General features: G+C 26.3%; 2 protein-coding genes across 2 annotated transcripts in view; both read right to left on the bottom strand.

Moving 5' to 3' along the window:
• The window catches only part of LOC126908616 (uncharacterized), a 14099-nt gene extending 5101 nt beyond the window's left edge, over positions 1-8998 (bottom strand). Inside the window, exons 1-7 of the mRNA XM_050690853.1 lie at positions 8957-8998; positions 2524-2578; positions 2011-2155; positions 1429-1610; positions 779-899; positions 497-711; positions 269-298 (exon numbers count right to left, since the gene is read on the bottom strand). Coding sequence (XP_050546810.1) covers positions 269-298; positions 497-711; positions 779-899; positions 1429-1610; positions 2011-2155; positions 2524-2559 — 729 coding nt within the window. The 5' untranslated portion in view covers positions 2560-2578; positions 8957-8998. The remainder of the gene's footprint in view (positions 1-268; positions 299-496; positions 712-778; positions 900-1428; positions 1611-2010; positions 2156-2523; positions 2579-8956) is intronic.
• A 5320-nt stretch (positions 8999-14318) lies between these two features.
• Positions 14319-17326, bottom strand: LOC126908653 (uncharacterized). The gene is made up of 8 exons (XM_050690929.1): positions 17267-17326; positions 16493-16619; positions 16294-16414; positions 15546-15740; positions 15365-15484; positions 15280-15300; positions 15110-15233; positions 14319-14422 (listed from the first exon to the last, which is right to left on the bottom strand). The coding sequence occupies exons 3-7, from the start codon at positions 16351-16353 to the stop codon at positions 15111-15113; spliced, it is 519 nt and encodes a 172-aa protein (XP_050546886.1). The 5' UTR covers positions 16354-16414; positions 16493-16619; positions 17267-17326; the 3' UTR covers positions 14319-14422; position 15110.
• Between the last annotated feature and the right edge of the window lie 902 nt (positions 17327-18228).

Genomic DNA, 18228 nt, shown 5'->3' with positions numbered 1-18228 from the left:
AAAAAAAAAAAAAAAAAAACACATCTTAGTAAAACCAATACCTTCTCAGCTTCACATCGAAGCTAAAATATGCTTCTTGTATAAATTTGTCGATCAACGTACATTAAGTTATTGTAAATATGTAAGGATTTCAACTTTACTTAAATGTCTTACCATAATTCATTTTTTCAAGACCTTTCATGTTTAAATTAGCAATGCAATTATGAAATACTATTTGTGCTTCTCGTAAATTTGTGATTGACAAATAATTGATAACTTGATCAAGATTTATTTCTGCTGATGCGGACTGTATTAGTCCCTAAAAAAAAATAACATGTTTTCTTCAGTAAGTTATAGTCATTTGAAAAAACTTAATAATTAAAAAACTGTCGTTTTAAATGATTTCTTGATATATTTTCGTAAAACTAAAATTATATATTGTACTTATAATAAAATTTTATTTCATAAAAAAAAGATGTGTATAATAATGGTAATTTATTAGTTAATTTTTACTTACAGTTAACACTGAGTCATCTAAAACCAAATACGTATAATAAACAGCAAAACAATACTTTTCGAAGGGTTTCTCTAAAATTGAAAAAATGTTTTTTGCCAATGCACTAGCGACTTCATTTAGAGTATAATCACTAGTAATAAATTTTATAGTAAATTCTGCTGTTCTTATACAGAATTTGTGTTTCTTGTCTCTTTCTCGATGTGTCTCGTAACGATCTAAAGCGTAGTAAAACTATTAGCTTATTTATTTATAATGAATAGACATTGTATAAATTTAAATTACTGATTGGTTGCGTATAATATCCACTCAGGGAATAAGTATCTACGCAATCTTGCAGAATTTTATATGCTCCATCAAAACGTGTATAAATTTGTTGAGCGAATGTCTCCAGATTGTCACTTTTCTTAAAATATAAATGATTTTATAACTAAAAAGTGATATTAAAAGAACCAATATAGTTAATATATTATAGTATAATGAATGTTTTATATGATGGAAAAGCCTTTAAATATATTATTGTATTCATATTAAAAATATACATAACTAAATAACAAAACTTTAATCTTTACTACTCTCTATTTGCTTATAAACTTAAGGAAAATTTATAGATATATATATGCACATCAAAGTAGATTGATTTGCAAAGCAAAATAACATTAATTTCTTAATAGTTGTCATCATTTTATATTGTATTTCAGCAAAATAAATTTACTAGGGCTGAGAATATCAATGAAAATGAGTCCTAATTACAATAATTTATAAAAAATAATTACAATATAACTGGAGTGGATCATTTTATATTGAATCTTAGTGAAATAGATTAGCTAGTACGCAGATTCACAATATAAATGAATTACAATTAAACTAAAGTGAAATCATAAAATTTTAAACCATTGAAATATTATTAATATTAATATTTTGTTATTTTATACCCCAAGATTTTCTAATGTAAACAATCTTGAGTGGAAATCTGTACAACATTTATCAAAGTGCTTGGTAATAATAGATTTATCTAATTTTAAATATTCAACCAATTTTTGACTCATTTCATTTGGATCCATTTCACGAGAAATTATATTATCCCTTAATTTACATAAAAATGTATTGATTTCTTCTGTAAAATTACAAATTAATATTTATAAATTAATTATACATATGAATTTTATATTCAAATACTGGTTGGCTTGAATTATAACTTTATAATACTGTTGAATTGTTATCATGATGGAATCCATTTTTTACTAAATTTACTAGTATCACTCACATATTATACAAAACTAAATAGGTCGTATTGTTGTAAATGNTTTACTAGAATCATTCACATATTTTACAAAACTAAATAGGTCGTATTGATGTAAATATTTTTAGCATTTGTATTTGGATTTTATTAGGGCATTGAAATGATTTTTAATAATTTTCTACTTAATTAAATAAAAATTATGTTTTTTTTTCAAATTTGTAGATCAACGTATAATTTAAAATATATAAAGATTTCAAAGATTCTTAAATGTTACCATAATTCGTTTGTTCAAGACCTTTTACGTTGAACTTAGCAATGCAATTATGAAATGCAATTTGTGCTTTTGGTAAATTTTTCGATGATAAATAATTGATAACTTGATCAAGATTAATTTCTGCTGATGTGGACACTATTAGTCCCTAAAAAAAAAATAGTACAATTTGTATTGTGCATAATCGAAACCTTATTGACAAAAATTCAACTTTGATTATTATTNGTGCATAACCGAAACCATATTGACAAAAATTTAACAGTGATTATTATTACTATCGTAAAACGCTTTAAAATGAATGTGCTTTAAGATATGTTATTAAATTTTTTTTTTTTTTTGAGTGTTTTTTTTATTTTGTGGAGTTGAGCCTTATAATTATATAATCCTTATATTGTTTTAAATCATACAAAAATTTATTTTCATAAAAAAAAAAACAGGTATATAAAAAGATAGTAAATAAATAAATCCATAAATTACCATTTAATAATGGTAATTTATGGATTTATTTTTACTTACAATAGACAGAATTGTTTGAAATCTCAAATAAATCATGTTTTGCAAATTGATTGATCTAGAAAATAGATTTTTTAATTTTTCTATTTGTAAATATTTTTTATATTAATGTATCTTAAGAATTAGGGAATGCAAAAATAATAAAACACAACGACACAATTTTGTTTATTTTAAATAGATAATCTTTTATTTAGTGTTTCAAGCTATTCTACAGTATTATACTATAGGAAAATTATGACCAATAATATGCGTATAAAACATTTATGATTGTAGTAAAATTGTATACAACTAACAATTTAGTGTGTAAAATTAACAATATAACATAATACATTATATTATATAAGTGCTGCAAGTTACAACCTTTTTGGATTGTAAATCGATAATTTAATTGATAATTATCAATAAAAAATTGATAATCTTTATTTTATATTACTTATAAACAAAAACATAACTTATCTGTCGCAACATGTATACTGTTCAACACAATTACTTATTATTTATATATAAGTCAATTTATCTATTGTTAAATATGCTATCTCAATATAATAACCATGTAGTGTATAATTAGATACAATAAACTAAAATGATCACTAAAAGCGCTGACAACAATATCCCTGGGGTACTATCATTCACTATAAAAAATACTGAATTCTTTTCAGACTAGAGTTCGCTTTCACCGAATTCAATTAAAAAAACACAGCACAGGGGTCGCGGCATAGTTGGATCAAGTATAATGATAACTGACAGTGATTAAAATTACTATAAAAAAAAAACGCTTCGATGCAATTCTTTAGATAGTGTTGAATTTTAAAAAATTGGTGGATTATTCCAAAAGCTGCATGATCTGCTAGTTCCTCATTAATATTCTGATTAAGATAAAGTATGTCGAATGAAAGAAGGGTTATTCAAAAATATTATTTTTCATAAAAAAATTGTGTTAATCCATACACTTTTCAAAAAATTATAGCATAATAAAGTTAAAAATGTAAAATACAAAATCGAAAATTTTCACTCAAAAATAGCATTTGGTAGCCATTTTCACAGTGAAGATGACAAAATAAAGTCCGAAATTTTTTTTTTCCATGATAAAGTATATTACATCAGCTTTAATTTAAGATATATATAAAAGTGTCAGACTTTCCGGAACACTTCCAAAATTTAAGTTGGAAAAGTTCTACTTTCTATATAAATTTTTGAACCTCCCCTATGTAATATTGTATTATTACTTATAATATTAAAATATTATATTATGTTATCTTTTGTACATGTATGTCATATATTATGAATTCACAAGATCACCAAAACAGGGTTCCCTTATCTAAGACTTAAAATAATCAATAAAGTAGTCAATTAAATCTGATTATCGTACAGATTCAAAGTCACGCCCATGTGAGGGTTCTCAACTAAGTCCAGCCAATCACATTCAACTATTAATTGAGATCTACAGTTTCTAAGATCACACTAGGGATCGCTACACGACCCTCGTCTACTATAAAAACCCATTTTTTCCTATTAAAATCAGTTCTTTCGGCTATTTTAAATTACACAAAATCTGCGACACTCTACTCAAGATTCTACTCTCTGGGACTTAGTTTATTTTTTAATTTATTTGGACTTAGAATATTTTTCAATTTTTAAAACACTTAGTCGTTTTTTTTTTATTTATTTGGACTTAGAATATTTTTCTTTAAAACTAAATGACACTTAGAAATTTTAAAGTGAATTTTGTTTTGGTGAATCTTTTAATTTAATTTAATTTGTTCATTATATAATGATATTTTATTTTTATTTTACCATGGAAATAAATGTCAATTAATATTTTAAAATAAAACATTTTTTTTTTTAATAAAACCGAATCAACTCTAATTTTCTCAGTTAATGATAAATATTGATTATATGACTAAGTGTATTGCAACTCTATACTTACTGGGTAGCTAATCTTCTGTGGTTTAATGTCTTTGTTCTAACGAACATCGCGCCGGCAGACAGAGTAAAGGTTGCAATTAAATATTTTTAAAGTTAGGTGTTAGGTTAGAATATATTTGTAAGCCTATGTGTATTGGGTAGCTAATCTTCTGTGGTTTAATGTCTTTGTCTTAACAAACATCGCGCCGGCAGACAGCACAGAGAAACTTACAAATATATGTTTTTAGTGTTTAATTTTTGTCTTGGTGATTATTGTGCCGCATCCTTTCAAGGTGCTTTAATTTAGCACCGGGACACATTGGGCCACCACAATTCCGCCCTGACAAATCTTTTACATAGATATAAATATTTCTGAATCTTGTTTTGGCCAGGCCAGAGGAAAATTTAAGAAATATTGGTGTCGATCTCTCAATAAAATATAATCTCTCAAACAATATACTCATTCTACTAAGTCAACTAAAGATACATTATTTGATTATAATTATAAAAATATAGAGTGTATAGAATCTCTTGCATACAATAATACAGTCATAGATTTTGTGTAACGGTTTCGTATTATTTATAATTAAACGCTTTATTCTCAAACGGTCATATTTACTGTCGAAATCAAAGTGTACAACGTGTGAAATACAGTGTAAACTCATAATCAACATTGGATTGTCAAAAATAAACATTACACTACGTGGGATACAAGGTAAGTACAAATTTAAATTCCCGCTTTCAAATTATAAATACTATATTGCGTAATAAACCATTAAGATAGGTAATAAAGTTTGGTAGGATAATTGACTTCATTTATTCAATATTGTTCAACCCCGAGATCAGTTCATTATTTTTGTCACAACGTTTTTGTGCATTTTTATTTATTTGATCATTACCCTCATGTATTTAAACTCCGTTTATTCACCCCTCTGAATCATTTTTTATTCATATTATTATATTCTTTGCACCCTTACATATCTTGCCACATTTAAACATGTGTTACTCCGCCATTTACCGTCTTATTAATTAATTTTTATTACCATTCGTCCCCAATACCTACCGCCTATTTCATCACCTTCATCTTATCTTATAATTCTAAACTCCACCATAATAAGTTTTAAAAATTAATTTCTTTTTTTTTTCTTTTTGGTTTATTACACCTAAGGGCAGGTTAAGTGTTAAATTTTCAAAAAAATGATGAAAGGAAAATATCAAAGGTTTTATTATAAAAAATAAATTAAAAAAAATTGTTTTGTTGATTTTTGAAAAATTTATGGAAGTTTTAAGAAAAAAAAGTGAAAAAATTACTAAATTTACCGATTTTTAAATTTGTAACTTTTTTGGAGGTTTCCCCCATTTCCGGGGAACGAGGGAATTTTTTTCAATTTTTGAGGGTAATGTCTTCGACTAGAAACGATTTGTGATCTTTTGACGTATCATTGAAAGAAATCGGTTCGGTGAGNTATAATTAGATACAATAAACTAAAAAGATCACTAAAAGCGCTGACAACAGTATCCCTGGGGTACTATCATTCACTATAAAAAACACAGAAATCTTTTCAGACTAGAGTTCGCTTTCACCGAATTCAATTAAAAAAACAATTGTTAGCCACGACCCCGTGTTGTTGTCGGTTATCTTTTTATGCTTCTTGCTTATATATCCACACGAAAAGAATTTGTTTTAATTTTTTATCATGTGACGAAGTACGAATCCAATACCACTGAGTATATATATACATAACGAAATATTTATTGAATCACTTCACAGCAATTTGCAAGAAGAAAAGAAATAAGTAAATTTATGTTATCCCAATTATTTAGAGTTAATAAATCTGAGTAGAGAACGACGAAGCAATAGATAATTTATTAGATCAATAACTTTAAATGTGTAGGGATTAACAAAGATGTTAAATAACATGTCACAATGAATGCTTTTATATATGTTTATATGTTTTATCTTAGATGTACTGCAGTACGATAACACTCCGTGTATTTTTTTTAGTCTCGCGCTGTTCGTCAATCCAGTGACACTTTTTATTTGTACTCTTTTTTGTGTTGTATAAAATAATTTTTCATTATTAAAAATTATTAATTATTATAAATTTTAATTTTAGTATTTTGTAATAAATATAAACACCAAAACACTACAAATGTTAATTTTGACTGGTTGGTTAAAATATTATACAATAGAACGTTATATGGTATTCGTAAACTGGATCCACCGTTTCGTTGCCTTAAAGATGTTTTAAAAAACCTAGCTTCATTTCTACTGTATAAGTTAGGCTCTGGTATTTGTGGACTGGCTCTGGCATTTTTTGGCCTCTTAGGTAGGACATTAGAAACTAACCAGACAAAAGTTTATTACACCTCAATTAGAGGTACTGCGTATATTATTTTTATATCTACTTGTCTTTGTCGTTCTAAACCTTCCAACCATACGACCCCCATAGAACCACAATATCAAGTTCTCACCATATACAGCACAAGCCGATTCTTATTTTATTAATTTTTGTTATTTGAATTATAACAATTAACCGATAGCGTTTAACAACATCATAACGTTACTATATTAAATAATATCTACAATTTTTCTGATTACGTCGAAATTTTAAACAACTATAACTCGTTGAAATTAAAATAGTAATAAACATTTTTTTATCAAATTGAATATATCTGATCATCAAACTTTGATGATTAAAAAAGAAATGTGATAAAAATGGAATGTTGATACAAGTTTAGTATATAAGGTATGGTAATGGAAAATCAATTTTTTGAATAAAGCAATTGTAAAAGAACCATTATTGTTAAAAAAAATAAAATAATGATTAGCTATCATATGAATTACAAGCAATTTAATACATATAGTGAACGTGTGGGTGTAGTCTGTACTGATGAATTATACGTAAGGGGCTGGGAGAATAACACGCATTGTTTTATCTCATAATTAACCCTCCGGAATAGTTCTGTTATTAAACGAAAATTATTTACTGGTTGATTTTATCAAACGTCAAAAATTTCAAATGTCTAGGTATTACAATAGTTTTCTGAGATATAATATAAAAGTTTGGAAAATCAGTTCGATTAAAATCTAGGTCATCCATTCTTAAAAACAAAATAAATATTGTTTATGTTTTTATTTTGCATATAATATATCATTTTATAGATAAACAAATTAACTAAAATTTTTTTTGGATTTGGGTTTCCCTCCTGAAACGAAAAATATTTAAACAGTTGTTCTACCAGGTTTTGAAATCTTTCATAACTTATGATACAGTAAATATTTTGCGTTTTTTTTTTTATTTTTTAATAGTTTTTACATTTCTTTTACGTTAAAAATATATTTTTAACTTGGTCCAAAACTGTAAAAATTAAAACAAACACAATGTTCTACTGAATCAAAAGTTATGCATGATGTCATAATCTGGTAGGATATCTTGTATAATCCTATGATAATGTTGCACAAACTTGGGACCCTTCAAGCTGGTCCAAACAAAATTTATAAATACATATTGTTCAAAGCCTTAATTACTATAATTAAATAGAATAGCATATTACTACACAGTCAATTTTGGTTAATAACGTGGTCGTAGTTTTCTGCGTGCAATTACCAATTTTTATTTACTCAAAACAATTAAATTAACAATTATAAGAATTTTTACATTTTATAAACTATATTTTCATTAATTTATCCACTGCAGAAAAGGAGGACTCATTTTGTATGTACATAATATATTTTGGTCTCCACATTTATCGATAAAAAATATTCCTACTACAAATTATAAGAAAAAATCATTATTTCTTTAAGTTTTTTTTAAAAAAGTTCAGTTTATTTTATAATTTATTTATTCGTCACAAATTCATGTTTAATACATAACATAAGATGAAGATATTGTTTTTTGTTTAATAAGAGATATATAATTTTTTTGGATGTTGAATTTTATTTTTATGTATCCTTATAACTTAATAAGTATTTTTTTGGTACATTATTTTCTAAGTGATATTTAGTATTATCCAAAAGCTTGGGTAATACCACGCGCATGGAATGGCTTTTTAAAAAAATAGTTATAAATTAAGAACTAAGCAATAAACTACTATATAGCTAATTATTTTTAGTAAATAATTTAATTTGACTCAACATAAAAAAAAATCAACTCAATTCAAGTGAAATTGAATTACATTTTGTGGTTAAAATTAATACCATGAAGTAATTCCATACACACTCAATGTATTAAAATACTTATAACTTAATAAGTATTTGTCCTAATATTGTTAACGACCCATTAAACAGTTTTGTAATAAATTTATAAAAACAGACTATTTAAAAATGTTGAACAATTTTATAATAAAAATTGTATTTCTAATATTCAAAACAAATAATATAATATATAAATAAGATATAAATTATGATATTTAAATGTAATTAATTATTAAAAAATATACACTAAAATTTTATTGTATGTAAAGTTATAACAGTTGTCAGTTATATGTATTCCATTCTATGTATAATATATTTTAATAACATAGTTACCTAAAAATTTGACCGTATATTTGATGAAAATACTGCAGTTGTATTTAACAAGTAAATTAAATTTGTTATTTTTTTAACGATTTATATATTCTTGTTTTTCAAGCGAAATTTATTTTTAAAAATCTAAATATCAATAATCGAACTTTTGCAAATACAAACCGATAATAGTTTTAAAATAATTTTATTTAAATAACGTTTTTTGTATTTACGTCATTAGTATAGTTTTAGTTTTAATTGCTAGAGAGGGTAGCAAAAACAACCCACGCACTCAGACCTGTAGATTAATTATGTGTACCTCCAACCGAATTATTTTATTTCAATTTCTTTACATGTGTTTCCACCGGAGTGTTGTTGCCATTAATGAACCTAAGATTATATTCAGATTACACATCATGTACTGCTCGATTACTCTTAAAATAATGAAAATCCTTTTCTTTTTTAAATGGAAATAAATTAATTTACAAAAATTAAATATATTTAATAGTATACGTTAGTTTGTATAGAATATATCCCTATTAAAAATATTTAAATATTCTATAATTATAAAATATTAGCTACTGGGTCAATCCATGCCAAATCATCCAGAAGTCGTTGCACAACTACCTCATATTTTTATTAATTTTTCAGGGTTTATTCTTTATACTATGATTAGATTAAAAGAATTTTTTTTTTATGACCTTCCCATTTTTATGGCTATTTTAATGCAAAAAATGTTAAAAAAAGCCAGAACATTAGAAAACACACAGATTATTCAATATTAACTCAATTGAATTAAAATTTTAGAATTGACCTTATTATAACTTAAAGTTTTCATTATAAAAGAAAAAAATTATGTGAAATTCCAAACTTTAATATTTTTCTAAAAATGGTACTTTTTTTGTGATAAATTGGCGTTTCTGAGCTCATTTAAAACCATAAAGAAGTTATTAATTTTTAGTGATTTTCAAATATGATATTGTATAGTGTATAATCTATGTTTCAGCTAAATTTCAAAAATTTGCTTAGTATTATTGTATATGTAATATATTTTGTTTTTTTAACGTTGTGACTATTTTGAACTTTTTTTACATTGAAAAAGCCATAAAAATGAGAAGGTCGTAAAAAAAAAGATTTATATTTTTATCTAATTATAGTATAAAGAACAAACACTGAAAATTTAAGAAAAATATGAGGTGGTCGTGCAACCACTTCTGGATGATTTATTTGGCATACATTGACTACTATGTTTTTTGGTTATGTACTACTGTACGGAGATCGCTAAGTTCTCCCCACGAGAAAGAACAAACCACTTTGAAATATGTTCGACTAACAACAGATACACGACTGCGTGACGTCCACCACAGAATTTGAAGTGTTCCCATCGAACGTCAAGGTGGTTCTCTTGTTGGCCAACGAAAGTTCTGAGGCCAACATCAGTTCGTCGCCACGCTGATCTGTAAAACCGGATCCCCATGCCAGGGCATTTGCGTTTAAGTCCTTGGCGTAAGTTACATACCATTTTTTATTTTTTTTGTAACATTACTGCCATTATTGCCACAATAATGGCAGGTTTGGTTTAATTAACCCAACCGTTCCGGAACTGCCGTTAGGCACTACTTTGGAGCGGCCTATTCCTGTATCTATACATCACATAGTCGTGTTGTGACTCCGCCTGAAGTTAATCAACAACTGAGTCACAATACGGCGTGGCCTCCCCGTTAGCCAGACCCGAAATTCGGATCGGTTGCCCAGTCTGTACCACGTGTTGGTCGGGGTAGGACTTTGTGAAAGTTGGGGCTTAATAATTCATAAAAAGTTAGAAAACGCGTATGCGACATAAGGCGTTAGTCAGACTGGTGGGCGTGACCGCCTCTGTCGAACGATTTTTTGTTTTAGTTTACGTCATGTTCCTAACAATATTAATAATAAATTTAAAGGAATTAAAAAAAACAAATTTTCCAATGTCTCAAAAGTAAAACGATATTTTTTTTCGTTTAAATTTTTTTGCCATTTTTATTATTTTCATGTAAGCAGCAAAATTAAATAAATAGAAATTTTAAATAAAAACTAGAAACACGAATAATAATTGCACATATTTTTATTTTATTATTAATTGGTTGTATGACTCATGTAAATTCTCAAAAAATAAAATCTGTAAGTTACCATATTTATTAGGCCTGTACTATTTATGTTAAAAAAAAATATTCCGTCTATTGTCAAGTTGCCAAAAATGATTAAAAGTATTTGTTTTGTTTTAATGACGACATCTATTATTAACCCTTAAATAGTCGCGTGGGGGTCTAGCATACCCTCACATAAATAAAAACGGATGTATTATATTGCATAAAAGGTGTTCATAGATATAAATTTAGAAGATGGTTTTTATAGTAATATTGAATAGATTTTCATAATTAAATACCTTCGCAAAAAAAAATTAACGACTTAAAATATCCATCAAAGTTGAAATGGGTCATATTGACCCCCACGCGACTTGTAACGTTATAATTTTTTTTTGGACATGTATTTTTTTCAAAATATCGTTTTATCGTAAATGCAATGTTATAATTGATATAATATTGTGGAATTGGGATTATGTGGATCTGCCACCGACTGTGCAATTAAGTTTAAAAAATAAATAATCTATTGAGAATTTCCACTTGATGATATGGAACAAATACGACCAAAACATGTAATAAATACATCCCGTCGCAATGTGGACACATTGATTATCGGTGCCCCATTTACAATTACCACTATTCAGAATTGCCCCTCCTGACCCTACTCGTATTATAATAATTAAATTGTATAGTAATATTAATAATAAAAAAATTCAATTCAGAAAAATAATTATGTAAATGTAAATACACATAAAACTAATAAATATAAGCCGTTTTTGAGCTCAAAGAGATACAAGAAAAATTAATAAAAATACATTTTGAAATAGTAAAAACTTTTATTTACCGTCTTAAAAATAAGATTTTGCAGTTAAAATAATTTTTTTACAAACCAAAATTTTTTAATGAAATTTTGAAAATTAAGTTTTTTTTTTTTTCGTAATATAAGTTTTAGTAATGCACATAATTTTGTAATTTTTTTATTTTTTAATTTTAATTTTTTAGTTTTTATGCATATTTATATATATGGTAACAAATAATGTCTTTGAATTTAATAAATGAACTTTTTTATACATATTTTATACGTTTTTAGAAATGGAGTCTAATAAACCCCCACGCGACTATGAACGTTAAAAATAGGTACGCGCCTGCTTAAGGGTTAATGAGTTGTTTTTTACCTTATATTTTGTATTCTTTTTTTATAGACTTAAAAACCATAAAATTTATAAAAGTTTTGGATAAAAAATGTCGAATGCTATAAAGGGTTGAACAACTTTTAATTTAAATGTATAAATATCAGTTAGGAAAACAGTAACTATTTTTATAATTTATAACTGAAAAAAATTTTTATTTGAAATTTTCAACATTTAGTGGAAGTAGAAATTAAACAAATGTTCTAAATTACTTATTAATAGGGAGCCTACAGCATAACAGTTGGAAGGATATAAAAATACTCTCAAAAATGGCTCGCATTTAACATGATACTAGTAATCTTAAACTATAGAGTATTGTTGACATTAGCAAATAAAAAACTGTCTGGCCTTCATGTCAATAAGTCAACGGTGCCGCATACGGGTACGCACTTTATAGTCGTAGTACGATTATTGCCTATTAAAATGATAATGCATGGGCACAATAGGGGATAATTAGGTCACTTAATTAATGTACAAAGAATTCTTAAGAATCAAAAGTTAAGTGAATTTTTGATGACTAAAAAAATATACATATTCATAAACCAAAAATTCTATAAACTCAGTGGTATAGAATTAAGTTGTTACGTTGATTATAATAATTACATTATAAATTATTTCATATATATATAGAATGTTTGGCGAAGAAAAAAATAATTTTACAATGAAAAATACGAGTATTTAAAATTTTATCGAATCGAACTTGATTCTTTGTAGCTGAGTAATGAATTTTATTTAATGAATAAAATGTAAATTAACTTAAATATAATGATTAAAAAGAGTATCTCAATAGATATTTGAAATAATATTCTACCAAAGTATGAAATTCAATAATAATTGCATGACTCAACTTAAGATAATTTATGTCCATTTATACTTTTGCGTGTTTGCAAAGCTGTAAAAAATAATTTTAATAAGTTATTTTCAAATTCTTAACATGCACTATAAAACTGAATTATTAAACAATTATGTTGATGTCTATGAGAAAAATAATGTTGTTCTGTTTGTTGACAAAAATAACTTTATATTTGATTATATTGTAGTGAAAAGTGAGATGGTGTGGCCGAATTGGTCATGCACCATTGCCTGATGTGTACTGTTTTAAAAACAATTTTGTAGTAAAACCAACTTAAAAAAAAACAAAATTTTATCGTGAATATTATTTCTTGTAGTCAATAAATATAAACATGAAATGGGTCAGTTTTCAGTCCTACTACATGTACGTGGTAGTTTGACTGACCAACACCGTGTGCTAAAGGCCGCGGTACAAAGTCTGACAAGTGAGGCGCAGACGACGACGACCCGTCGCAATTTTTAATAGTATTTTTCATTTATAGTAATTTAAATTAACAATAAAGAAAACAGGGCATACGTGTTTTATGTATTTTTATAATTCGAATATATTTAAAACATTAGTTATGTGCTCTGGTTGCTGTTTTAGCGACAAACATGTACATACCACTTAGTAAAAACCTTATTTCATACAAGGCCACAATATCACTATACATGTACAATATCACCATAAAAAAAAATTGTAGTCATCTTTGGTATTATTAACTTGATTAGAATCTTATATCAGAATTATCCCCATTCAATTTTTTTAATATCAATTTATCACCACAAATAAAACTAAAAATGGTTAAAGCAATGAGTCTTATGACATCGATTCAAAAAATACCATATGAATAATTTTAAAAACAAATGAAATATACGATTATACTAATATAAATATTGATTACTTCATATCAATCCAGTCTAATAATTTGTTTGACAGATTTTGTACATCACTGGTTCTTGGATTTATATCCTACATTGTGAAACAAAAATGACCAATAAAATAGGAAAATTGTTGATAAATGATCTCTTAGTAGTAAATGATAATGTGGAGAGAGAGGTTAAGTTGATTAAAGATTATAACAATCTGTTAAAAGGACGTTATACAGTCAATTTTAGAGCGTAAAAACATGTCTTCTTAAAATACATATTATACACTAAATACTGCACTTGGAGCAATAACACTCATAATAAAAAAGAAAGAGAACAATATTTTGTTAAATGTAGATATTTGTAGCGCCGTACGGAGTAGTAAAATTTCGTTAGCTGGGTTCCTCTCTTCGCTACGTAGGTGGTTTTCTTCTAGCATAATTAGCATGTTGGGTTTCGTCGCGTAGCATGGTAGTTGTCTGAAAGCGCATAATAATCAAAAGTAGCTACGTTAATAGCGGAGATAAACAATATTTCCGTGTACGGTCAAATTTGCTACTGATGTAGAAAACAAGTGTTATTATTACTGCTATTATTGATGTCATAAAGTACCCGCGATAAGATGGTACGGGGCTGCCGTTTAAAATATGGCAGCGAGTGAACAATAATAATAACGGTTTACTGGGAATCGGCCGCTTTGACAAGGTCAGACGTAAATATACTATTTTTATCTACCAATAGACTGTAACAATCGGCCGGAAATTAACTTTCTGTCGATATCAATAAGGTCTTTATAATAAACCGTAACCAACATTTTTCAACGACAATAGTTACAGCGGGCTGTATTAGATAAATTACTCGAACTTTATTTTTATAAAAAATTTTCCAGAGACCAAGTCAAATCTAATCCCGTTACATATATTCTTATCTACCGTCATTAAAGTTATCATAATCTAATATCATGTTGCAATACATATATATTGTATATCATACATAGTAATTAGTATAATATAATATTCTTAAATCTATAATACGAACATGTTTTTTGGTTATTTTGTTTAATCCGGACTTTCATTAAATCAGACAACCTAGAGCCCTTATTGGTTCGGATTAATGAGGTTCTACTGTAATTAGAAATGAAACTGAATCGGCTCAAAGCCTCTTACCTTAACTTCTCTCGGCCGGTTTAGATTTCGTACTAGGTCTAGTTTTCTTTACTAATACATTAATTTCAGGATTTGATTCTAGATCATGTGTCAACTTTCTTTTTCTCACAACTGCTTCATTATTTTTAATACCGNAACTTTCTTTTTCTCACAACTGCTTCACTATTTTTAATATCACCAAACAATAAATCCTATAAGTTATACATGTATTAAATCTATGATTATTGAAATAATAAATTGTTTTATAATAATTACAGTCTTGCGAGGAGTATCTGAAGAATATTTTGTAATTTTTCTTTTAACAATAATTGATGTCTGGCTAATAATATGTCCTTCTGTTAATGTACTGTATCCAAGTAGAAGTGAATCTGGAGACTAGAAATAAAATAAAATTAGGAAAAAAACTGTTAACCTTTTTAAAAGGTAAAATAATTACCGATCCTGTTGGGGATACAGCAATATCTAAGAATTCATCGTCTGAATCATCTGTATATGATGTATTGCTCTCAGATAATGTTGACACTGATCTAGAATCATCTGAATGAGCAGTAAGAGAACCACTGTCCTGTGAATTAGGATCATGATCTTCAAGTGGATATCGTCGTCTTACACGGCGTTTGTATTTTGCAAACTAAAAACCATAAATTACAATATTTATTTTCATTAATATTGAATTTCTAGAAAATTATTAAATTTAATAGTAAATTTGATATCTAACATTGATCGTTCTTTTTAACTATAGCTATTTAACAATACATAATTAACAGTTTAGAGATGAATAAAAAATTTAATTAAATTTACTGTAATAAATAAACAGACTAAGGTTAATGATTTAATTTATGCTGGGATTAATTAATGTTAATATATTATTAATACAAACTTCACAGTTTAAGAATGCACAACAGTATGGAATCTTGCTTGACATAATTATTGTACAAATAATATACAATGTATAACTAATACAAATTTGTATAATTATATTATTTAAAATATCTTTTTAAGTTTTGTGTTTACATAAAATAATATATTTTTAAGGATTTAAAAAATTATTTTATGATTTAGTTTAAATAAATATTTGTTTATTTAAGGTATTAATAATAAAAATATCTATACAATTTAATTGTTATTGATATATTAGCCAAGATTAAATTAAAATAGTTACATGCGTTTATTGTATATCTTACTTTAGACATCACTACAACCATACATTTTGATGAATTTTCTTTTTCGATTAGACTGTTCATAATTTTTATAACACATTTCAATGGGCTATCATTTATAGTTTTTGAGTTTCCCTTGATTAATCTATAAATAAAAAATAATTTGTCTCTTTCTAACTCTCTCTACATCCTATTTTCGTAAACCCCTCAAAATATGAGTCACCTGGAAGAATTTTCCGTTTCTGCGCTTTAAAATTCGCGTTCTTCGACTGCAGTCTCGAAACTGGTACTGTACAACAGAAATTATTGTTTCACATCTTTTGCGACCTCAATGAGGATTTTTTGGCACTCTAATTTTTTTTTAATTTTTAATATTGTAATTATTCATTAAGTAATATATTCAAATAGAATATAAACACATATAATGATCAGCATTAAATTTTAATTTGAAAACAACAATAATTTATAAATAATTAACCCAACCCGTATTACTATAGTATTAATGTTAGTACAATTTAGTTAGTTAAATAGTAAGTGTACAACTAATAGTCTGGGTAAGCAATTTTCAATAATGTTCGATCTGATGTTGTATAAAGTATCATATAAATATAAAATTGTGAATGATTATTATAACATTATTCATTTAATAATGACTGTAAATTCTAGAACTCAAATTATATTATTGTGGTTATTCGTAAAAGTTAAGTGTACAGTCCACTCCAACACGTCACCGTGTCTCATCTTAAAGTGGGAACCCAATACAAATACAGGTTATAATGTTACAAAGATTTTAATATTTATATTAAAAGCCCTTGAAAATGGCTTTGAAATGAATATTAAGATTATTTTTTACTTTTTTTTCTCGTAAAAATGTATTAACTTTATTAATATTGTAATAAATTAAAAAAAAATAAGCTTGTTTTACCATTTTAACAATCAACGTTTTTTTTAATTATTTTAAATATATAAGGATTTAAAAGTTATTTAATTGTCTTACCTTTTTTAATTTCAATTGTTGGATTTAAGTTTGAGTTAGCAATACAAATATGAATTAAATCGAGCGATCTTGGTAAATTTTTTAATGATAAAGTATTAAATATGTGACTTAATTTGATTATTCGTGATGTTGGATCTATTATTCCCTATTAATAGAAATGTACTATTTGGATTATGCATAATTTAAATCATTTTGTTTAAAATATATGTTAAAAAAATTTTTTTCACACACCTCGGCCAGGACAGCAGTTTTTTTAAATAATGTTAAAGGTTATTTTAATGGTGATCATTTACTCAACAGGTTATTCGTATCTAATCAAATCAAAAGTCAAATCAGAAGATTGTTTTAAATTTGGTTTTTGTTAAATGTTTTAGCTTCGATGCGAAGCTGAGAAGGTATTTTAAATCTATTATTATTAGGTATATTTGTTTTTTTAATATTTTGCCTCTTACTTAGAGGTGAATGTGCTTTATGATTACTGGTAATTTTGTTTTAGAGTATATTTTTGAAGTTGAGCCCTAAATACGTCAGTTACCACTTATTAAAAAAATTGCAATTACACATTTTTAGATGGATGACTTACTTCGATTATTTCTGTTGTTTAAAATATAATTCCCTGTTAAAAAGAGGTACTGTTTAGATTATTCATAGTTTATTCATGAAAATTAAATAGTGATTTATCTCACTATCGTAAATTTTGGAGATAATGGAGTTGTCTATACCCCTCTATACGTCTGTTGCTTAAAAAAAAAATTGTACCCAAAAATTTTTATATCATTAAAATAATTTGAAATTTGCCGGTTATAGACAATTTTTTTTTAATTGTCATATTATTTTTCTTAAACTTTCATTTAGTACAAGTTAGGAGGATACAGTTATTCTAGAACATTATCATAAAATAAAAAAACCCAGCACAGGGGGGTCGCGGCACAGTGGTGACGTGGCATAGTTGGATCAAGTAT

This window comes from Daktulosphaira vitifoliae, unplaced genomic scaffold, assembly GCF_025091365.1.
Source record: "Daktulosphaira vitifoliae isolate Bord-2020 unplaced genomic scaffold, ASM2509136v1 Scaffold_5, whole genome shotgun sequence".
In the NCBI taxonomy this organism is placed as follows: domain Eukaryota; kingdom Metazoa; phylum Arthropoda; class Insecta; order Hemiptera; family Phylloxeridae; genus Daktulosphaira; species Daktulosphaira vitifoliae.
This window is presented reverse-complemented; position numbering and strand designations above follow the sequence as displayed.